At 40.0% G+C, this 24,661-nt stretch overlaps 1 protein-coding gene across 5 annotated transcripts in view; it reads right to left on the bottom strand.

Annotated features, from left to right (window-relative positions):
• The window catches only part of PCSK5 (proprotein convertase subtilisin/kexin type 5), a 514,258-nt gene that overhangs the window by 189,703 nt on the left and 299,894 nt on the right, over window positions 1-24,661 (bottom strand). For all 5 annotated transcript variants that reach the window (XM_025281624.3, XM_025281617.3, XM_025281619.3 and 2 more), the window contains exons 12-13: window positions 17,552-17,740; window positions 4,522-4,658 (exon numbers count right to left, since the gene is read on the bottom strand). In XM_025281624.3, the coding sequence (XP_025137409.2) occupies window positions 4,522-4,658; window positions 17,552-17,740 (326 nt within the window). The remainder of the gene's footprint in view (window positions 1-4,521; window positions 4,659-17,551; window positions 17,741-24,661) is intronic.

Genomic DNA, 24,661 nt, shown 5'->3' with positions numbered 1-24,661 from the left:
GACTCTGAACTCTGTGAGGGCAGAGAGAGAGATTAATAGCCTCACACCCATGAATGCAAACCCCAGGTCTGTCATCAGTGTGCCCCTAGGGGCAGTCTGCTTGTGGGGAGGAGCGTTTTATCACTGAGATGCATTAGAATGGTGATATTAAAGAGTTACTTTTATACATAACTGTCTTAAATTCTCAGTAGATAGTGCACCCCTTATGTCTGTAGGCTGCACCTTTCTTGGCACACAACTGCCACATCTAGACAGTGTTTATTTCGCTTAGATCTCCTGAGACGTAAGAGTGACACATGCTGATGGATCGCGTGGGAGCTGCCCTTTGGTCAGGGCAGCCCAGTCCAGCTACCATGCCTGCTATTGCCCCTGAGTGCCTTGACACAGTGCATCTCCATGGCATGAGCAAGAAGCATGGTTTGAAGAGAAGAGGGAAGGAGAGGGGAAGGTCCTGGAAACTGAGATTAGGAACAAGTGAAAGCTTTCCAGTAACTAGGATCTAGTTTATTCAGATGTTTTCTGTCAACCCTGCCTTGTTGACAAGAATCTGATTTCTGAGTAAGACCTTGGCAATTATTCCATATATGGTGGCTGCTGGAGGTGTGCTGGGCTGATATGCTTTCACAAAACTTCTACCCTGATTCATTGTGACCTTGCTACCATGATGGTTTTGATTCCCCTGTCTGGGACCACTGTGACAACACAGATGAGCCACATCATGGAATAAAGGGAAAGAGATGGCTACACTGTGTGCCCTAAAAATGGATCTCTCAGAATGAGTGACTTCCCCTGACTGGTGGGCAAGAGTGTGGCAAATGTATGCAGCAGGGGGACTTCCTTGGTGGTCCAGTGGCTGACTCTGTGCTCTCAATGCAGGGGGCCTGGATTTGATTCCACGTGCTGCAACTAAAGATCCTGCATACTCCACTAGGATCCAACACAGTAAAATAAATAAGAAATTAAAAACAATTTTTAAAAAAAATGTATGCTTCACTCTTCACTTTACTGTTTGCTTCTTTTGCCCAGTACAACCCACAGTGTCCAAATGATACATACCATTACAGTTAACTACAGAATGTTTGGGTTAATCTATTCCGATCAAAAGAGGACTTAGAATTGTACACCAGTCCTATAACAGCCCTCAAGCCTTGTTCTTCTGCAGATGGACTAGACAAAGGATTAAGAAGCAACAACTTATTAGATGATGGAAGATGTGGCCACAGCAGGGTGGGAACTGGGGGAGTTATCAAACAGAGAGAGCATTTGTTACTAGGCAAGTACTACTCAGGGCTCCACCACAAGCAACAAAGTTCAGTCACTCAGTCATGTCTGACTCTATGATCCCATGAACTGCACACGCCAGGCTTCCCTGTCTATCACCAATTCCCAGAGGTTACTCAAACTCATGTCCATTGAGTTGGTGATGCCATCCAACCATCTCATCCTCTGTCGTCCTCTTCTCCTTCCGCCTTCAATCTTCCCCAGCATCAGGGTCTTTTCAAATAAGTCAGTTCTTAGTATCAGGTGGCCAAAGTATTAGAGTTTCAGCTTCAGCATCAGTCCTTCCAATGAATACTCAGGACTGATTTCCTTTAGGATGGACTGGTTGGATCTCTTTGCAGTCCAGGGGACTCTCTAGAGTCTTCTCCAATACCACAATTCAAAAGCATCAATTCTTTGGTGTTCAGCTTTCTTTATAGTCTAACTCTCACATCCACACATGACTACTGGAAAAACCATAGCTTTGACTACACGGACCTTTGTTGGTAAAGTAATGTCTCTGCTTTTTAGTATATTGTCTTGGTTGGTCATAGCTTTTCTTCCAAGGAGCAAGAAGCGTCTTTTAATTTCATGGCTGCAGTCATCATCTGCAGTGATTTTGGAGCCCAGGAAAATAAAGTCTCTCACTGTTTCTATTGTTTCCCATCTATTTGCCATGAAGTGATGGGGCAAGATGCCATGATCTTAGCTTTCTGAATGTTGACTTTTAAGCCAGCTTTTCACTCTCTTCTTTCACTTTTATCAAGAAGCTCTTTAGTTCTTTGCTTTCTGCCATAAGGGTGGTGTCATCTGCATATCTGAGGTTATTGATATTTCTTTCAGCAATCTTGAGTCCAGTTTGTGCTTCATCCAGCCAGGCATTTCTCATGATGTACTCTGCATATAAGTTAAATAAGTAGGGTGACAATATACAACCTTGATGTACTCCTTCCTGATTTGGAATCAGTCTGTTGTTCCATGTCCAGTTCTAACTGTTGCCTCCTGACCTGCTTACAGGTTTTGCAGGAGGCAGGTCAGGTGGGCTAGTATTCCCATCTCTTTAAGAATTTTCCACAGTTTGTTGTGTCCACACAGTCAAAGGCTTTGGTGCAGTCAATAAAACAGAATTTGATGTTTTTCTGGAACTTGCTTGCTTTTTTGATGATCCAGCGGATGTTGGCAATTTGAGCTCTGGTTCCTCTGCCTTTTATAAAACCAGCTTGAGCATCTGGAAGTTCACGCACTGTTGAAGCCTGGCTGGGAGAATTACTTTGCTAGCATGTGAGATGAGTGCAATTGTGTGGTAGTGTGAGCATTCTTTGGCATTGCCTTTCTTTGGGATTGGAATGAAAACTGACCTTTTCCAGTCCTGTGGCCACTGCTGAGTTTTCCAAATTTGCTGGCATATGGAGTGCAGCACTTTCATAGCATCATCTTTTAGGATTTGAAATAGCTCAACTGGGATTCCATCACCTCCACTAGCTTTGTTTGTAGTGATGCTTCCTAAGGCCTACTTGACTTCGCATTCCAGGATGTCTGGCTTAAGGTGAGTGATCACACTATTGTGATTATCTGGGTCATGAAGATCTTTTTTGTATAGTTCTTCTGTGTATTCTTACCACCTCTTAATATCTTCTGCTTCTGTTAGGTCCATACCATTTCTGTTGTTTATTGAGCCCATCTTTGCATGAAATGTTCCCTTGGTATCTCTAATTTTCTTGAAGAGATCTCTAGTCTTTTCCAGTCTATTGTTTTCCTCTGTTTCTTTGTGTTGATCGCTGAGGAAGGCTTTCTTATCTCTCCTTGCTATTCTTTGGAACTCTGCATTCAAATGGGTATATCTTTCCTTTTCTTCTTTGCCTTTTGCTTCTTTTCTTTTCTCAGCTATTTGTAAGGCCTCTTCAGACAACCATTTTGACTTTTTGCATTTCTTTTTCTTGGGGATGGTCTTGAACACTGCCTCCTGTGCAATGTCACGAACCTCAATCCATAGTTCTTCAGGCATTCTGTCTATCAGATCTAATCCCTTGAATCTATTTGTCACTTCCATCGTATAATCATAAGGGATTTGATTTAGGTCATACCTGAATGGCCTAGTGGTTTTCCCTACTTTCTTCAATTTAAGTTTGAATTTTGCAATAAGGAGTTCCTGGTCTGAGCCACAGTCAGCTCCTGGTGGTGTTTTTGCTGACTGTATAGAGCTTCTCCATCTTTGGCTGCAAAGAATATAATCAATCTGATTTGGTATTGACCATCTGGTGAGGTCTATGTGTAGAGTCTTCTCTTATGTTGTTGGAAAAGGGTGTTTGCTATGACCAGTATGTTCTCTTAGCACAACTCTGTTAGCCTTCGCCCTGCTTCGTTTTGTACTGCAAGGCCAAATTTGCCTGTTACTCCAGGTATCTCTTGACTTCCTACTTTTGCATTCCAGTCCCTGTAATGAAAAGGACACCTTTTTTGGGTGTTAGTTCTAGAAGGTATTGTAGATCTTCATAGAAATATTCAACTTCAGCTTCTTCAGCATTATTGGTTGGGGCATAGACTTGGATTACTGATACTGAACACAGGGTACTGCAAAAAACTGTTCAGTTTCCCATCTCACGCTGCATTTGTACTTTTCCTTATTTTATGTTACAAATAAGGTTCATACATTAGCAGGAAGAGGGAAACAGGCCATGTGTGGCAACACAGCCTGAGATGACCTGAAAAGAATTCTGTTGACATCATTACCATGTTTCACATATCAGTAAAGTTTTCTCTTTACTTAGCTCTTGGTCTCATGCAGGGCAGAATGCTATCACTCATTTTCTTTAGTGGCAACCAGTTTAGCTGGCATAGGCCAAGCTCAAGGTCTTGTCTGCACTGAAAATTAAATTTAAAGCAAACTCAGAAAAAAGATATCGAAACCTGTCCGCTCTTACAACTATGTGATTTAACCCATTGCACGTGGACAAGGCTGGCTTGTTTTCTGATAAAGTAATGGAAGGTGGTTAGAGACATGGATCATAATTCTGAAATATCAATCAATAGCTGTCATTTTTTATCTTTTTTTTATATTTAAAGGTCTTTTCTTGAATTCTTATCCTAAATTATTACTTTTCTAATGGTAATCTCAAGAATTGGAGTACAGGAGGACAACTCGAGGCACAGAATTACATGATAAAGGATAAGATTGATATATGAATGGGAAACACATTTATTGGCCAAAATATACACCGTTTGTCTGTACAATAAATCAAATTATAGAAAGAGAGTTCTTACCTGGAGTCTTGAAGTTCCTCAGCTGAGAGGGAGTGTCATAAACTTCCAGGATCCAGTCACCAGCAGCTCGTTCTCCCCAGCAATGAATGGTCATGAATTCCCAATTTTTAAATCCTTCCATGGAATGATCGAAAAGCCTGAGAGAGAGCCATAAAACATTGCTTTTGTGTGTTGTTTAAAATCTAGCGAGGATCCAGTCAAGACCATGATCAATGACCTCTCTGTATCCATCACATGTTCAGTTCAGCACTGGAGATTGTCTTCATCCTAGGCATCACCGATTAGTAGATCCAAATACACACACACAAATACATACACACACATAATTATTGGGAAACAGGCATGGGACTTGCCATGCAGTAACAAATCTGGGAGGGATAATGACGTGGGTATCAGGGAACCAAGGCTAAAACTCTACCCACAAGCCTGGTAGTACCAAGAGTTGGAGATGTGGAGCAACTGAAGCTTGCTTACACTGCTGATAGATATGTAAAATGGTGCAGCTGCTCTGAACAACAGTTAGACAGTTCTTACCATATGACTAAGCTATCCCCCCACCACCAGATATTTATTTACCCAAGAGGAGTAAAGACATGTGTCCACATAAAGAACTCCACATGAATGTTCACAGCAGCATTATTCATAATTGTCAAAAACTATCAGCAACTCAGATGTCCATCATCTGGTGAATGGATAAATAAATTATGCTATATTCATACAAGGAAACACTACCTAGTAATACAAATTTGAACGATTAATAACTGCAACAACATGAATGAATTTCAAAGGCAATAAGCTAAGTGGAAAAAGTCAGACACAAAAGATTATGTACTATCTGATTCAATTTCATATGACATTATAGAAAACACTACTTAAACAGAAACAGATCAGTGGTTGCCACAGGCCAGGAGGGAGGAGGCAGGGGCATGATGGAAGTTTTGGGAGTGGAAGAACAGTTTTATATCTTGAAACTAATGTATAGTTATACAAGTATATATTTATCAAAACTTACTCAATTATTTACATTGAAAGTGAATTATATGGAAATTACCCCTAAATGAAAAGACCATGCCCATTAATATTATCCAGTTCAGGAAGTCATGCCTGGAACTGCAGCCTAGATTCTGTCCTTCCAGTCTGTCCAAAAATTTTCTAAGTTCCTAATTCCCTGTATGAAATCTTTTTCTGCTTGAACCATATCCAGTTACTAGGATATTATCTATCCTTCAGAGCAGATAAATACAAAGGTCATGACAACTGGATGTTGATAGCTATTTATGACATACAGTCAACTCTCCTTGCTTTAATTTCATGTTCAGCAAGGAAACCGGTAGCTCTAATTTGAACTTCTGTGTGGTTCTTCCCATTGGGGGAAAAATATGCCGTTCTAAAAACAAAACCGGTTTAATCTCATTGTAACTAATACATAACAACTCTGATTTTGTGTGTGTGTGTGTGTTATATAAATGTGTTTGAGGCTCCCTCTAAAATATCAGCGGGCTTCTCAAACACAAGGGTTGGATGGTGTAAATAGGGACTGTGTAAGGTAAGCGGCTGACACTTGGAGAAGAACAATAAACAGGAAAATCACCTGTTACATGTTCCTGAGCTCTTGAAAGAAGAAAAAAGTATTTTAGCAGCATTCTCAGTGTCTCATGTCCAGAAAATTGAGAAGGCTGAGTTAAAGTTGAACAGATCTCTTTACTAGAGAACATTACAGATCTTTGGAATATTCATATATGTTTTGTGACTTTTTCATATAAGTTTTGAAAATCACTGCCTTCATTCATAATGAAGGAGGCCTTTTCTTTCTTTTTTTTTTTTTTTTTTGTAGAATATCTGTACACTATCTGTAAAAGGCTACTTCTGAACAGAGGGGTGTGGCATTTCAATGAGGACCATGTTGGATCGGGCAGCTTTCCCTCGTGCTAACCGAGATGGAAATGGTGGCTCCTTACATGAGTGTCTTTCCATTGTAAATGATCTTCAATAGATCATGGGTGGTACATACATCCAGGAGATCCTACAATGCATGCACTATCACCGTAGGGCTTGTTTCACAAGTTAACGCTCGAAACTGGACTTGGCCAGGAAGAAATTGCTGGGCCATTAAACAACTGACTTACATATTGAGTCCTTCATGCAAAACCCAGAAAGTGTGTGTTGGCTGCAATGGAGACACAGAGGTAGAGAAGAAGGAATGTTTTCAAATAACCCTTCCTGCCAGAGAGACATTACTGAAGCAACCATGTTGACACAGAAATGGAGGCAGAAAATTGGTCTAGAACCACTTCTCAGCCCTTCTTAGTTCTAATTTAGGTTCCAGTTCATTGAGGCTGTTGTGCCATTTGAGGGCACTGAAACAACAACTTGTCACGGAATACCTTTCCAAGAGTGCTGAACTTAAAAGCAATTCCCAAACAGTTTAGACAGAACACTTGGCTCACTGCCTCAGGTCCAGAAACCACAAAGGAGACTTGAGGCTGCCATCAGATGAGGGGCAGCCTTGTTTCCACAACCTCAGCCAACTCTTAATTACTCACGGGTCAGTTATTTGACTGCTGGATTAGCAGACCCTATGTTTTTTCCCTTACACCCTTTCCTCTCCAACTTTGAAAATCATTCCACTGTGATCAATCATTTTAAAATCACATTTGGAATGAAAATTAAATGTAAACTAGTACCCAGAAGAACTATCCATAATTCACTACTCACAAAAGTGTCTTAAAGCCCAAATATAAACGGGCTTTGTCTCTCTGGCTAAATGGTTCCCACCCTGGTCTCTTCATTTTATGCAGGGCTGGAATGCTCATTAATTTCATGTGGACATACAAGTTGAGGAGAGGAATTAAAATGCAGCCAAACACGATCACTGCATTTTGCTAAAAGAGTTGATGAGGAGAGAAATAGACACTGATTGTTGTTGTTTCAACTAGCTGGGCACTGACTTTTCTAATCCCACCCTTTTATTTTTATTCCAATTCAATACTTAATCTATTCCCTCTTTAGTACTGTACTGTTTAAAAACCTTGTGTTGTCTGCATATAACAAAAGGTAACATAGGTAGCAGATGAGATTCGTGTTGCAAAGAATATACTTGCTCAAACCAAGTGTCAAACCATTGGACACCACTATAGAGATTCTAATTGTGCGGTTGTTTATCAGCTAAGAGGTCCAGTGCTCTGTCTGAATGTCTGTGCTCTGCCAACAGTGAAGAAAACAGACACATGTCAGCATTATTAGTGTGGATCAGATGTTAATAAAGCAAGGCCAGTGTGCTGAAAGCTGGAGTAGATTAACTCCATGCCCGTGTCCATATCTCCTATTGCAGTGAAACCTTGTTCTGTCAATTGACTTCATAATCGTGTGCTCACTGAAATGATATATGCATGCGGTGGCACAAATTATGTAGCCAGTTATTAAAAGGGTGCCCCACAGCCCTATCCCTGTGAGCGATTTTCAGATAAATTGCTTGGATGAAACCTGGTAGAAAGGACTGCCATTAAATGTAGTACATCCTTTTGAGGGTTACTTAACTCAGGAAATAACTCATATAATTACTGTAAGCTTTTTTCCTCCCCTTTCACTTAAAGAGTCAGTCAAGGTGTCAGGGCTACCACGTGCTTCTATGATGTTATGGCAACTAAATAATAAGACATTTTATAGCTATTGACAGCTATGTGTTATCATATTATTATTTCCCAAATGTAAATGGATATTAATTTCAGAATTATCCACGACTTCCTAGATGGTATTTGTGTTCACTACAGAATTAGACATTAATCAAATATTTTGGGAAGTTCTCCTTTTTCTTTTTGTTTTCTTTATTTAGTGCTTCATCACAATTTAACATAAAGCTGATAGACTGTGTAAAGCACTCATTTGGCTCAGTTGAAACTGAACTTTTGATTTTCTTTAGATGTTTGTCTTTTGTAAGTTTTAAATAATTTGCTTATGAAATAGGGTATTTAAAACACACCATAAAGGTTTTTGCTGTCTCCTAAATCATTTCTTTAAGAAATGTTGAGAGAAAGGTACTGGTTCTAGAAGTTTGGAATACCTGAAAACACGAGTTTCAAAATAAACTTTCAACATGTACACTATTACTAACTTACCAACCACCAAAGGCATTCATCCTTGTGGGTACATGATAAGTACCTGTAAATAAGTACTCACTTAATCGTCTTGAAGATTTATTCTTTAATAGTAGGCTTTATCTAAATATCTGGTTTACATTATAAATGCCTTTGTAAGTGACTTTCACAGCACCCAGCAGCATATGGCTCACAAGTCATTTGGTGACATGAAAATAAGAAGAATGTGTTTGAAAAAGTTGGGTGATCTTTTAAATTGGTGCTATTTAAAAATGTGCTCTGCGGACAGGCCAGGAAGCTTCAGCGTCACCTGTGAGCTTTTGAGAAATGCAGATCCATGGGCCTCTCCCAGACCTTTCGAATCAGCCTCTGTGGGAGAAGGAGCCAGTCTTCTCTGTGTGATAGTCATTTGCAAGGTGTTTTGAAAAGCACTGTGAGTAAGGGTTAGCACTTCCAAGTGCTTACTATACTAGGAGCTTACTGTATTACCTTATTTACTACTTTTAACAGACTTGTGAGGCAGATACAACTACGTCTGTTTTCTAGATGAAAAAAATCACTTTTCCAAAGTTGAACATAAAAACGGGTGACATCAAGACCACCCCAGCTATAACTCCAAAGGCTATACTGTCTTTTGAATAAAGAAAGAAGCTTTTTCTCATGGTGAGGCCTTGCATAACGTGAACCTTCCACAGCAAAAGTGTAATTTTGGCCAGTCATACCTGCATTTATATAGCATGACTTTGCAAAATGTCAGTAGTCTGTCATTGAACATTTGGGCAGTGACAAAAATATTCAGGTAGAAACACGACAGTTAAACACAGTTAATTACAGAAACTACAGGTTGTACAGATGAGAAAGTATACCTTCTTTCCACTTAAGACCATAATTAGAACCAGAGATACACATCTGTAGTCAAATTTAGAAAGAGAGGCAAAGTTTCAGCTTTCAGTCAGAGGCCAAAATCTAGAACAGAGAGCCAATATAGCTAAACTAAGTCTAAAACTCAATGAGTTGAATAAAGTATGCGGGTATTTAGGGAAGAAAAAAAGCAAGGTTTTTATAATTCTGACAAATGCAGTTGAAGGAAGAATGCGATGGGACAGGCTTTCTGTTGGAAAATTTGTAGGCAGAAGTTGAACATGTGGTCATATAAGGGGTAACATCTAAAGTTGCTTTAGGAATGGACTGTGGACACAGCGGGCAAAGGGGAGGGTGGGAAGTGGGATGAATTGAGAGAGGGGCACTGACATACATACGCTACCATGTGTGAAAGAGATGGCTAGTGGGAAGGAAGCAGCTGTGCAGCACAGGGAGCCCAGCTCAGTGCTCTGTGATGCCCTAGAGTGGTGGGATGGGGGTGGTGGGAAGGAGGCTCAGGAAGGAGGGCATATATGTATGCACATGGCTGACTCACACTGTTGTACGGCAGAGATCAACACAACATTGTAAAGCAATTATCCTCCAATTAAAAATAAATTTAAAAAATAAAAAGCTCACTGCAACAATGATGAAATATAGTTGCTCTTGTATCTATCATAAAGGGATCTAAGCCCACCTAGGTCCCCTACCTATGCCAGATCCCAACGATCTCCCCAGAAGTAAAGCATTTGTGCTGATTATTTGGTTCGATTCTTTGTTAGGCTGGGTGGACAGGCCAGGAGGAGGAGTGGAAGGGTGGGAGGGCAGGAGAAAACAAAGGGGAGAGAAGGCACTAACTGTCCACTCAAGGATGGCTGTTTACCCATGAAATCCTCCACCTGACCTGCTAAGGGTGCTGCCGGGGCTTGCCTGCTGGGCTGATGGGGCACGCAGCTCGAGTTGGACTAGCTGTGAAGGCTGCCGAGTGCCTTCCAGGGCTCAGCACCTGCAGATGCTCGGGTAAACCCTGCTTCCTGGAACAGCTGTTCTCCACAGGAGCTCTAGCAAGTGCCCAGCAGCCAGCGTGGGGAGGCACTGAGGGGCTCCAGACGGCCCACATGGGCAACATGTTCAGCGACTGCAAAAAAATCGGTTCCTGAGGAATTCCCATGGTGAAGGGCTGAGCAACACTGAAGACACTCCTTCCTGAAATGTCGAGGAAAATAAGGACTTTTGGAATGCTAACTGTGGCCCCTTTGTTTTTGGAATTTACCATTAAGGATAGCATTTTCTGGTCCTAAGACTAGAACACAGGTTTTGTCAATACCAAAATGAAGGTAATATGGGGGGAGGGTTGCTGTCCCCTCAGCTTCCTTCCTAGCTTATTCTCCTGTTCTGCATGTCTAGTTAAGGGGAGATGCGTGTCATCATTAAGGGGAGATGACACGGAGTGAGCCTTGGATTCTGAGTCTGAGCTGCACCTCAGTATCCTTCCTTCTCACAGAGGCCAATGCCCAGTCCACTGTCAAGAGTCGTGCCTCATGGAGAAACAGGAGAGGTCAAATAGGGATGACTCTGCCACCAGAGCTCTAACTCTTCATCTCAGATGACCCCACGAGGAAAACTTTGTGTTTTAAGCCTTGCAGAATTCCTGTCTTTTAACTGCATAGTGTTCTTTGTTTTACATGGTCCTCCTCAGAAATACTGACTTTTCTGAAAGAAAGATGAGTGTCTAATAGGGGAACTATTTATTGTCCTCAATAATAATCTCTGACACACTAATAAAATACTAGGAATAAACTTGACCAAGGAGGTAAAAGACTTAAATACTGAAAATTATAAAACATTAATAAAGGAAATTGAAGATGAGTCAAAGAAATAGAAAGATATCCCACCTTTTGGATTAGAAGAATCAATATTTTTAAAATGACCATATTCTCCAAAGCAATCTACAAGTTTTATATGGTCCCAATCAAATGGTGGCTCAGACAGTAAAGAATCTGCCTGCAATGCAGGAGACCTGGGTTTGAACCCTGAGTTGGGAAGATTCCCCTGGAGAATGGAATGGCTACCCACTCCAGTATTTTTGCCTGGAGAATTACATGGACAGAGGAGCCTGGCGGGCTACAGTCCATGGGTCTGCAAAGACTCAGACACAACTGAATGACTAACACTTTCTATCAAATTACCCATGACATTTTTTTCACAGAACCAGAACAAATAATCCTAAAATTTATATGGAACCATAAAAGGCCCTGAAATGCCAAAGCAGTCCTAAGGAAAAAGAACAAGGCAGAAGGCATAACCCTTCCAGAATTCAGACAATACTACAAAGCTACAGTAATCAAAACAGTGTAGTATGGGCACAAAAACAGACATATGTATCAACAGATTAGAATAGAATAGGGCCCAAAAATAAACCCACACATCTACAGTCAATTAATCTTTGACAAAAGAGGCAAAAATATACAATGGAAAAAATCTCTTCAGCAAGTGGGGTTGGGAAAGCTGGACAACTGCATGTAAAAATCAATGAAGTTATAACACACCCTCTCATCATACACAAAAATAAACTCAAAATGGCCTAAAGACTTAAACATAAGATGTGACATCATAAAATTCCTAGAAGAGAACATAGGTAAAACATTCTCTGACATAAACCATACCAATCTTTTCTTAGATCAGTCTCCCATGGCAGTAGAAATAAAAATAAACAAATGGGACCTAATCAAATTTACAAGCTTTTGCACAGCAAAGGAAACCATAAACAAAATGAAAAGACAACCTACAGAATGGGAGAAAATATTTGCGAATGATGTGACCAAAGGGCTTAATTTCCAAAATATGTTAAAGCTCATAAATTCAACAACAACAACAAAAACAACCCAACTAAAAAATGGGTAGAAGACCTAAATAGACATTTCTCCAGAGAAGGCATACAGACAGCCAATAGGCAGATGAAAAGATGCTTAACATCACTAATAGAGAGATGCAAAGCAAAACAACAATGAGGTATCACCTCACATCACTCAGAATGGCCATCATTAAAGGTTCATTCCTGGGCTGGTATATCAAGAGTGTCCATTGAAGGTGATAAGCATTAGCATGATTTTAATATTTTATAATAAGTATAAGTAGACTATAACCTTTAAAAATTATAAATCACTATGTTGTACACCTGAAACATGTAATATTATGTCAATTGTGCCTCAATAAAAATTTAATTAATTAACTGAAAAAAAAATAAAATAAAATAACAAATGCTACAGAGTGTGTGGAGAAAAGGGAACCCTTCTACATTATTGCTGGGAATGCAAGTTGGTGCAGCCACTGTGGAAAACAGTATGGAGGTTCCTGAAACTAAAAATACAATTACCATATGATCTAGCAATCCCATGCCTGGAAAAAACTATAATTATATCCAGAAAAAAACTATAATTCAGAAAGATCATGCACATCCCTAAGTTTGTAGCACCACTATCCACAGTTGCCAAGTCATGGAAAAAACCTATATGTCCATTGACAGATGAATGAATCAAGAAGATGTGGTACATATATACAGTGGAACCCTAGTCAGCCATGAAGAAGAAAATGATGTCATTTGCAGCAACATGGATGGACCTAGAGATTATCATACTAAGTGAAGTTAAGTCACAAAGATGACTTCCCTGGTGGCTCAGATGGTAAAGCATCTGTCTACAATGCAGCAGACCCGGGATCAATCCCTGGGTTGGGAAGATCCCCTGGAGAAGGAAATGGCAATCCACTCCAGAACAAAATAATGTCATTTGCAACAACATGGATGGACCTAGAGATTATCATACTAAGTGAAGTTAAGTCACAAAGAGAAAGGCAAATACCGTATGATATCACTTATATGTGGAGTCTAAAATATGACATAAATGAACCTATCTATGAAACAGAAACAGAAATAGACTGCCCAGTGGAAAGGGGGGTGGGGGACAGATGGACTGGGGATTTGGGATTAGCAGATGCCAACTATTACATATGGAATGGATAAACAACAAAGTCCTACTGTATAGCATAAGGAACTATATGCAATATCCTATGATAAAACATAATGGGAAAGAATATAAAAAAGAATGTGTACATATGTGTGTGTGTGTATATATAACCGAATCACTGTTCTGTACAGCAGAAATTAACACAACATTGTGAATCTACTATACTTCAATTTACAAAAATTAAAAAAATATCTGACATACAAATTCCTTCTAAACCCTGACCTGGTCACCTTTTCCTTGAGGACAGGTATAGTGCCCAGGCCAGCAGGCCAACTTGAAGGCCACCAGGAGCAAAGCAGACCTTCCCCTCACCACCTTCCCATCCCATGTTGATGCTTCTTGCCCTCAGATCCCAATTCTGGGAGTGTGCTTTGAAACAGGGCCAAGGAGAGAGGACACAGAGGCCTCTTTGCCAGGAGGTCAGAGACTGGGAAGTTCTGAAGAGAGATTTCCTCTTATTAAAGTTTTGGAATATGCTGGAAGGAAAAAATACCTAAAGAAACCATCTTGCCTTAGCTACCTCAGTAGGAGGGATTCTACTAGTGTCAGGTACAACAAGGATGGGGGAGCCAGGCCCTGGAAGGTGGCCAGACTGGTTTGGGGACCAAGTGCAGCTGTTTTACATTTAAAAGGTCAGATGTTCATAGCAGTGTTTTGGGGAACTGTGGGTAAATGAATTCATAACATCCTTTTACATCCCTTATCTCCAGTCCCCTCCCTCCACTCCATTTTGTCTGCCATTTTTTGGGGGGTGGCTACTTATTTTCAGCGCTGAGATGGAAGATAGACAAAAGAGCAGCACTTTAAGAAATGCTCCGGACCAAGAGGATGTACTCTGCTTGCAGACCTTATTCCCAGTGGGTCCCTATGGGACAGACTAAAGTGAACCATAAGATGGGTCACCGAGCATCGGAAATGCCTGTTACTTTTATTTGACACAAGTCAGGCAGCACTTTGGGGTTCAGCACTTTGCAAAGAGCAAAGCGGATGCCTGCTGTTGAAGAATTCACGAGGAATTGGAGCCAGTGACACTGTAATTCACCAAATGCCTGTCTTGGAATCTTTTGCTCCTCTGCTCACAAGTTTCCTCACTGAAGTCATTTCCAGGGAAGCCAACAAGAAATATTGAAATACGCAGAAGATCCCAGAAAAGCTGAAGGGACTGAGTTTTCCAAGCAAACAACTGTGGGTGGACCGTTTTTCTACAATGGAGGGGGCTCCAGGGAGAAGAGTTACACATGTGTGAAGCCAACCTTTGTATTTCACTGGGGTCACCTGGATACTCCAGATTCAATGCACATGAACAGCAGTCAAGAAAAGAAAAAAGAAATCAAGAACAAGGTCTTCCCTGGCTTCGGTAACAACAGCTGGCATGATCTCCCTTAATCATAGAATTGTGCATCTGAAGGCCTTGCTTGCTGAAGAGAAGCCTCAGGCAGGTAGTAGCAAGACCTGGCAGCAGCTGAGATCCCTGACTGCACAGGGAGGAGGGCGTGTCCAGCGACTGGATGCCAAAGCATCCTTCAGTTTCTCACAGCTGCATATACTGATCCTGGCAAAGTTTCACTTCATAGAATATGAAGCCCAGGTTACCTCATGCTCTAATGAAAGATGTTAGGTTTTAGGGACGAACACAAGACGACTTCCAAGAACAGAAATAAAATGCAATGAGAGACTCTAGAAATGCTCTTGCTTTCTCTTTTTCTTACTGTCCTACAACAGATGAATTTGGAGATTTTGAAAAGCCACTGAGAGTTCCTCAGTCTCATTTTCGGCCCTGCAGGCCTGCATTGGACTTGGCCCCTCAGCTCGTCTGGGCTGTTGTCAGTGTCCTACCAGAGATCACCACGGCCGCGGACACCTGGCATGTGGACAGGTGGCCCTGTCGACATAAAAGTTTGACTTTCATTTGGATGGTATAGGCCTTTGACAGTAAGGTTTTTGCTCCTATTAAATATTCCTCTTGGAGAAAAACATCAAATTAAAGAAACTTTTAGGCTTCTCACTGTGGCTTGGAGTTTGGAACCATAATGGGAATGGGGTGTATAAGAAAACCTGGCCTTCCCCATCTGGTCCCACTTGCTGACAAGTATCCCCCCACCCATGATCCCAACCACTCAAAAAGCCAATGGAGAAAAAGAAGACCTGTGCTAGAACATTCTGGCCTTTCAGCAGGATCCTGGAAATGTTTGAAGGGAGTAGAGGGAATGGAAGAGGCTACAAAGAGAAAGTGAGTGTTCCCTTGGCCAATAAAGACTAAAGAGCCAACCTTTAAATAGTGGTTGGGAAACTATTGCCAGCCCTCAAACTAAATCTGGCCCTTGGCCTGTTTGTATAAATAAAGTTTTATTGGAACACAGCCATGCACATTCATTTATATTGTTTACAATGACTTTTGTACTCTAATGGCAGAGTTGAGGACTGGTAACAGACACATGACCTGCAAAGCTTGAAACATTTACTAACTGAATCTTTGTAGAAAAAAATACGCCAAAATCTTTTTTAAAACAAATAGAATTTCCTTTAACTTTGGAAAGTGCTCAGGCAAGAGCATTCAGTTAATCTGCAACAAATGCCAGAAGACATTTAGGGGCCAGGAAGGCCATCTCAGAGGCCTAAAGAATCAGTGTTCTGCATTTCTTTTATAGGATAAAGAACAACAGGTGGCCTTTAACTTTTCTGTGGCATCCTTTTAATAGGACACAAATATTAAGTGTTATACTGTTTCATGCCAATAGATTCTAGGCAGCTCATTACTCTGTTTATGTGTGGGCAGTGAGAGCTATGACCATCTCATCATGACATCTAAGTGGCACCCCTCACTGAAGTTCTTAGGGTAGTAAGAAATTAAAGAACAGCTGTATATTTTTAATTAATTTTCTTTAAAAAAAAATCTACACCCAGGAGTGGAATTGCTAGGTCATATGGTAGTTCTATTTTTAGTTTTTTGAAGACCTTCCCTATTGTTTTCCAGTTGCTGCACCAGTTGAGATTCCCACCAACATTGTACAGGAATTTCTTTTACCCCACATCCTTGCCAACATTCGTTATTTGTATTCTTTTTGATGACAGCAATTCTGACAGGTGTGAGGTGATAACTCATTGTGGTTTTGATTTGCATTTCTCCTGATGATTAGTGATGTTGAGCATCTTTTCATGTATCTGTTGGCCATCTACATTTCCTCTTTGGAAAAATGTTCAGTTCTTCTGCCTATTTTTTAATCATGTTTTTCAAGAAGATAAGTAGACCTCAATGTTCATAGCAGATTATTTACAATAGCTGAGATATGGAAGCAACCTAAATGTCTGTCGAAAGATGAATGAATAAAGAAGCTGTGGTATAAGTGTGCGTGTGTGTGTGTGTGTGTATGTGTGTATATATGTATATCTTGGAGAAGGAAATGGCAACCCCCTCCAATATTCTTGCCTGGAAAATTCCATGGACAGAGGAGTCTGGTGGGCTACAGTCCATGGGGTTGCAAAGAGTAAGCTACGATTGAGCACATATGTGTATATATACATACATCTCTATATAGATACACACATACATACATATATACATGTAATACTACTCAGGCATAAAAACAATTTTTGTCATTTGCAGCAACATGGATGAACTTGGAGAGCATTATACTAAGCGAAATAAGTCAGAGAAAGACAAACACTGTATATCTTACATGTGGAATTTAAAACTACAATAAACTAGTGAATATAACAAAAAAGTAGCAGACAGATATAGAGAAAAAATTAGTGGATGGGGTTGGGAGTGGTAATATATAGGTGGGGGAGTGGGAGGTACAAATTATTGGGTATAAGACAGGCTCCTGGATGTATTGTACCACACAGGGAATAGAGTCCATATTTTGTAAAAATTGTTAATGGAAAGTAATATTTAAAAATTGTATAAAAAATCATGATTTTATAATATTTGTACATGCACAATCTTCAACTTTGTAAAAAGTGAAAAAAAAAGAACTGCTTATTCTTCATTCTTTTTCCAGCTTAATGAGTAGCTGAGTGCACACCGATGGTCAGGGGCCATGACCGTACCTGTTGGCCAAAAGCTGGGACCTGGTTCCTGAGGGCGAGGTCAGGTAGATGGCCAGGTCTCCCCTCCTGGGGTGGGTGATGGTGATGCGCACGACTACATGCTCCAGGTAGTTGACGTGATGGTTGGGGTTGTCGGAGCAGCCCGAAGCTTTGTAGATGGAGCGCACTGCACTGTTGGGGCGAATCGTCCTGCAACAGAGAGAAGAAGTTTGAGCAAAGTGCACAGCAGAGCTCAACTGAGTGAACCTGCAGGCCTGGCAGGACTACGTGATGTAAGATAAGCAGTGGGTGCTGCTTACTAAAGGACCAATCCCTCACGCAAATGATTAGGTTGCTTAAAGGAGTAGTCCTGCTTGGACTGTGAGAAAGATGTTAAATGAGAGGAATGGGGAATTTAAGGTGTCTCTGATCTTCATGAAGGTAGTGGATACCGATCTTGTTAAAACAGATTACTATGCTCTGGAACTGGAGTTCCTGGGGTGGGTCACGAATGAGCATTTCCAGCAAGTTCTCCAGTGACAGTGATGTTGCTGATCTATGGAATCCACTTTGTGTACCACCAGTAGAGGGGACTTGGGGACTACTATGACCTTGGTTCAAATCACTGGTCTACCATTTTCTTGCTCTATAAACTAAGAAGAGCCCACTCTTCTTCTTGCCTACAAGGTCCTGTATTCTTCCCAAACTTCCTCCTGTACCTCTCTGCCCTCTGAAGACTGGGTTCCAGCCACACCAGCACTGGTTTGAGTTCTGGGATAATTCAAGTTTCCCAGCTCAGGGACATTGCATATGCTACTCTGCCTCTAGTGCCTTTTTATTACTGTTCCTATGGCTGACGCTTCTTCTGTCATGATCAAAGCTTAAATTTTACTCTCTAAGCACATCATTGAACCATAGGAAAATCATGTTCCCTACCTCTCATTTTCTACCCTTTTCATTTCACTTATTATAACTTGTAATTATCTATTTATTGTATTGTTTTGGTTTGACTTCCCCAATAGACTGTAAGCTCCATAAATGTGGAAGAATTTCTTATTCCTATTTCTATCCCTAATATCTAGCCCCATTCTTTTTTTTAATTTATATTGTATTGAAGGATAATTGCTTTAAAGAATTTTGCTGTTTTCTGTCAAACCTCAACATGAATCAACCATCAGATCAGATCAGTCGCTCAGTCGTGTTCGACTCTTTGCGACCCCATGAATCACAGCATGCCAGGCCTCCCTGTCCAACACCAACTCCCAGAGTTCACTGAGACTCACGTCCATTGAGTCAGTGATGCCATCCAGCCATCTCATCCTCTGCCATCCCCTTCTCCTCTTGCCCCCAATCCCTCCCAGCATCAGAGTCTTTTCCAATGAGTCAACTCTTCGCATGAGGTGGCCAAGTACTGGAGTTTCAGCTTCAGCATCATTCCTTCCAAAGAAATCCCAGGGCTGATCTCCTTCAGAATGGACTGGTTGGATCTCCTTGCAGTCCAAGGGACTCTCAAGAGTCTTCTCCAACACCACAGTTCAAAAGCATCAATTCTTCAGCGCTCAGCCTTCTTCACAGTCCAACTCTCACATCCATACATGACACCTCCCTTTTGAAACTCCCTTCCATCTCCCTCACCATCCCACCCCTCTAGGTTGATATGGAGTCCGTGTTTGATTTCCTGAGCCATACAGCAAATTCCCATTGGCTATATATTTTACACATGGTAATATAAGTTTCCATGTTACTCTTTCCGTACATCTCACCCTCTCCTCCCCTCTCCCCATGTCCATATGACTATTCTCTATGTCTGTTTCTCCAATGTTTCCCTGTAAATAAATTCTTCAGTACCATTTTTCTAGATTCTGTATATATGCATTAGAATACAGTATCTATCTTTCTCTTTCTGACTCACTTCACTCTGTATAATAGGTTCTAGGTTCATCCACTTCATTAGAACTGACTCAAATGCATTCCTTTTTATGGCTGAGTAATATTCCATCATGTATATGTACCAGAACTTCTTTATCCATTCATCTGTCAATGGACATCTAGGTTGCTTCCATGTTCTAGCTATTGTAAATAGTGCTGCAATGAACAATGGGATACATGTGTCTCTTTCAATTTTGGTTTCCCCAGGGTATATGCCTAGGAGTGGGATTTCTGGGTCATATGGTGGTTTTATGCCTAGTTTTTTAAGGAATCTCCATACTGTCTTCCATAGTGGCTGTATCAATTTACATTCCCACCAACAGTGCAAGAGAGTTCCATTTTCTCCACACCCTCTCCAGGATTTATTGTTTGTAGCCTTTTTGATGATGGCCATTCTGACTGGTATGAAGTGATATCTCATTGTAGTTTTGATTTGCTTTTCTCTAATAATGAGCGATGTTGAGCATCTTTTCATGTGTTTGTTAGCCATCTGTATATCTTCTTTGGAGAAATGTCTGTTAGGTCTTTTTTCCACTTTTTGATTGGGGGTTGTTTGTTTTTCTAGTATTGAGTTGTATGAGCTGCTTGTATATTTTGGAAACTAATCCTTTGTCAGTTGTTTCATTTGCTATTATTTCCTCCCTTTCTGAGGATTGTCTTTTTACCTTGCTTATAGTTTCCTTTGCTGTGCAAAAGCTTTTAAGTTTAATCAGGTCCCACTTGTTTACTTTTGTTTTTATTTCCATTACTCTATTCTTGCCTGGAAAATCCCATGGATGGAGGAGCCTGGTAGGCTGCAGTCCATAGGGTCCCTAAGAGTCGGACATGACTGAGCAACTTCACTTTCACTTTTCACTTTCATGCATTGGAGAAGGAAATGGCAACCCACTCCAGTGTTCTTGCCTGGAGAATCCCAGGGATGGGGGAGCCTGGTGGGCTGCCGTCATTGGGGTCTCACAGAGTTGGACACGACTGAAGCGACTTAGCAGCAGCAGCAGCAGGAGGTGGGTCATAGAGGATCTTGCTTTGATTTAGGTCATCAAGTATTCTTCCAGAACTATGTTGAATAATAGTGGTGAAAGTGGACATCTTTGTCTTGTTCCTGATCTTAGGGGTGATGCTTTCAGTTTTTCACCATTGAGAATAATGTTTGCTGTAGGCTTATCATATATGACCTTTACTATGTTGAGGTAGGTTCCTTCTATGCCCATTTTTTGAAGAGTTTTCATCCTAAATGGGTGCTGAATTTTGTCAAAGGCTTTTTCGGCATCTATTGAGATGATCATATGGTTTTTATCTTTCAATTTGTTAATATGGGGTATCACATTGAATGATTTGCATATACTGAAGAATCCTTGCATCCTGGAAATAAACCCAACTTGATCATGGTGTATGAGCTTTTTGATATGTTGCTGAATTCTGTTTGCTAAAATTTTGTTGAGGATTTTTGTATCTATGCTCATCAGATACAATATGCTACAGGCCAATATACTGTGATATTGGCCTGCAGTTTTCTTTTGTTGTGTTGCCTTTGTCTGGTTTTGGTATCAGGGTGATGGTGGCTTCACAGAATGAGTTTGGAAGTGTTCCTTCCTCTGCAATTTTTGAAAGAGTTTTAGAAGGATAGGCATTATCTCTTCTCTAAATGTTTGATAGCATTCTCCTGTGAAGCCATCTGGTCCTGGGCTTTTGTTTTTTGGGAGTTTTTTCAATCACAGCTTCAATTTAAGTGCTTGTAATTGGGTTGTTCATAATTTCTATTTCTTCCTGGTTCAGCCTTGGAAGACTGAACTTTTCTAAGAATCTGTCCATTTCTTCCAGGTTATCTGTTTTATTGCCATATAGTTGTCCATAATAGTCTCTTATAATCCTTTGTATTTTTGCACTGTCTGTTGTAACCTCTCCTTTTTCATTTCTAATTTTGTGGATTTAATTCTTCTCTCTTTTTCTTGATGAGTCTGGCTAAAGGTTTGTCAATTTTGTTTATTTTCTCAAAGAACCAGCTTTTAGTTTTATTAATCTTTACTATTATTTCTTTTTCATTTATTTCTGCTTGGATCTTTATGATTTCTTTCCTTCTACTAATTTTTTTTTTTTTTTTTTTTTAGTTCTTCTTTTTCCAGTTGTTTTAGTTGTAAAGTTAGGTTGTCTACTTGATGTTTTTTTTGTTTCTTGAGGTAGAACTGTATTGCTATAAACTTCCCTCTTAGAACTGCTTTTGCTGCACCCCATAGGTTTTGAGTTGTTGTCTTTTCATTGTCATTTGTTTCTAGAAATGTTTTGATTTCTTTTGATTTCTTCAGTAACCTGTTGGTTATTTAGAAACGTGTTGTTTAATCTCCATGTGTTTCTGTTTCATACACTTTTATTCTTGTAATTGATATCTAGTCTTATAGTATTGTGGTCAGAGAAGATGGTTGGTACAATTTCAGTTTTCTTAAATTTACTGAGGTTTGATTTGTGACCCAAGATATGGTCTATCCTAGAGAATGTTCCATGTGCACTTGAGAAGAAGGTGTATTCTTCTGCATTTGGATGGAATGTCCTGAAGATATCAATGATATCCATCTCATCTGATATATCATTTAAGACTTGTGTTTCCTTATTAATTTCCTGTTTTGATGATCTGTCCATTGGTGTGAGTGGGGTGTTAAAGTCTCCTACTACTATTGTGTTACTGTCAATTTCTCTCTTTATGTCTGTTAGTGTTTCTCTTATGTATTGAGGTGCTCCTATGTTGGGTGCACAGATATTTACAATTGTTATGTCTTCCTCTTAGATTGATCCCTTGATCATTATGTAGTATCCTTTCTTATCTCTTGTAATCTTCTTTATTTTAAGGTCTATTTGGTCTGATATGAGGATTGCTACTCCAGCTTTCTTTTGCTTCCCATTTGCATGGAATATATTTTTCCATCCTCTCACTTTCCGTCTATATGTGTCTTGAGGTCTGAAGTGGCTTTCTTTTAGACAGCATATATATGGGTCTTATTTTTGTATCCATTCAGCTAGTCTGTATCTTTTGGTTGGAGCATTTAATCCATTTATATTTAAAGTAATTATTGATATATATGTTCCTATTGCCATTTTCTTAGTTGTTTGGGGATTTTGTAGATCTTTTTTTCTGTTGTATTTCTTGACCATATAAGTTCATTTAACATTTGTTGTAAAGCTGGTTTGGTGGTACTGAATTCTCTTAACTTTTGTTTGTCTGAAAAGCTTTTTATTTCTCCATCACTTTTGAATGAGATCCTTGCCAGGTCCAGTAATCTTGGTTGTAGATTTTCCCCTTTCAGTACTTTAAATATATCCTACCATTCCCTTCTGGCCTGCAGAGTTTTTGCTGAAAGATCAGCTGTTAAGCATATGCAGTTTCCCTTGTATGTTACTTGTTGCTTCTTCCTTGCTGCTTTTAATAATCTTTCTTTGTGTTTAGTCTTTGTCAGTTTGATTTTATGTGTCTTGGCGTGTTTCTCCTTGGATTTATCTGTATGGGACTCTTTGTGCCTCTTGGACTTGATTGACTATTTCCTTTTCCATGTTGGGGAAATTTTCAACTATAATCACTTCTAAAATTTTCTCATACCCTTTCTTTTTATCTTCTTCTTCTGGGACCCCTATAATTCGAATGTTGGTGTGTTTGATATGGTCCCAGAGGTCTCTGAGACTGTTCTCAGATCTTTTCATTCTTTTTACTTTATTCTGTTCTTCAGAAGTTATTTCCACCAATTTATCTTCCAGTTCACTGATTTGTTCTTCTGATTCAGATATTCTGCTATTGATTCCTTCTAGAGTATTTTTAATTTCAGTAATTGTGTTGTTTGTGTCTATATTCTTGCATTTTCTCCATTTTGTTTTCAAGGTTTTTGATCATCTTTACTATCATTATTCTGAATTCTTCTTCAGGTAGTTTCCCTATTTCCTCTTCATTTATTTAGACTTCTGTGTTTCTAGTTTGTTCCTTCATTTGTGCAGTATTTCTCTGCCTTTCCATTTTTTTTTTTTTTTTAAGTTATTGTGTTTGAGGTTTCCTTTCCCAGGCTTCAAGGAAATTTGAATTCTTTCCTTGATGACGGTTGAATTCTTTCTTTTTGTTTCTGTCCTCCTAAAATTGGTCCAGTGGTTTGTGTGAGCTTTGTATAGGGTAAGATTTGTACAGAGTTTTTGTTTTTTCGTTTGTTTTTCCTCTGATGGGCAAGGCTGAGTGAGGTGGTAATCCTGTCTGCTGGTGATTGGGTTTGTATTTTTGTTTTGTTTGTTGTTTAGATGAGGCATCCTGCACAGGGTGCTACTGGTGGTTGGGTGATGCAGGGTCTTGTATTCAAGTGGTTTCCTTTGTATGAGTTCTCACTATTTGATACTCCCTAGTCTTAGAGTCAGTGCTCCTATTCCAAAAGCTCAGGGCTTGATCTCTGGGGCATATGTTCCATGCTGAACAGCCTCAGAAGCTTCAGGCTTAGCATCTTGAAGTTGGGCTGGGAAGACTGGTGGGTGACAGCTGATCACTGTCACCAGGTCTTGCTCAAAGTTCTGACATGGCTCTGGGTGCCTCTGGTCAGCTGGGTCTGAGCCACTTCACTGGGCTCTGAGGATCCCGGGCATCTGGCAGAAAGGGCGCAGAGATGCAGCACACGCAGGAGGAGATCTGGACTCCTCCCAGCTGCATGTGCCACCAGTCCCATTCTTGCTATCCAATAAATGAAAGAAAAATAGATGCTGAATTGGTAAATGAAATTTGTGTAGAAATAAACAATTATTCCATTTGATCTCATTTCTTCATTTGTCAAAAGGGAATAAAACCCATGTTGTTATCAAGTTTTAAGAAGAAAACACACTTTAAGTTGCTAGGGCTTGACCTATAGTAAGAACTCAATAAATACTAGTTAACTTTTTACTCCTTTATTTATTTTTTTTCATATTCTTTGCCACAAATGGGTAGAATGAGAAAAAATTTAGTCCATTTGTTTCTGCTTCCTAACAATTTCCTCAAGAATTATAATGGCTGTGTTATTACAAACCAAAGTTCATAAGTATTTTTCTGAGCTAACTCTGTATAAAAAGAAAGCCAAAAGCAAAATACTAATAAAATCACTATAATAAATCCTAATTCTTCAAATTCAGTGCCCAGGAGAGACTTCACTATCACTTGGTAAATCCTGTTGCACAGCCTCCAGGTTTGTGTGACTGAAACAGGTCACTGGG

Source organism: Bubalus bubalis, chromosome 3, assembly GCF_019923935.1.
Source record: "Bubalus bubalis isolate 160015118507 breed Murrah chromosome 3, NDDB_SH_1, whole genome shotgun sequence".
NCBI lineage: Eukaryota > Metazoa > Chordata > Mammalia > Artiodactyla > Bovidae > Bubalus > Bubalus bubalis.
This window is presented reverse-complemented; position numbering and strand designations above follow the sequence as displayed.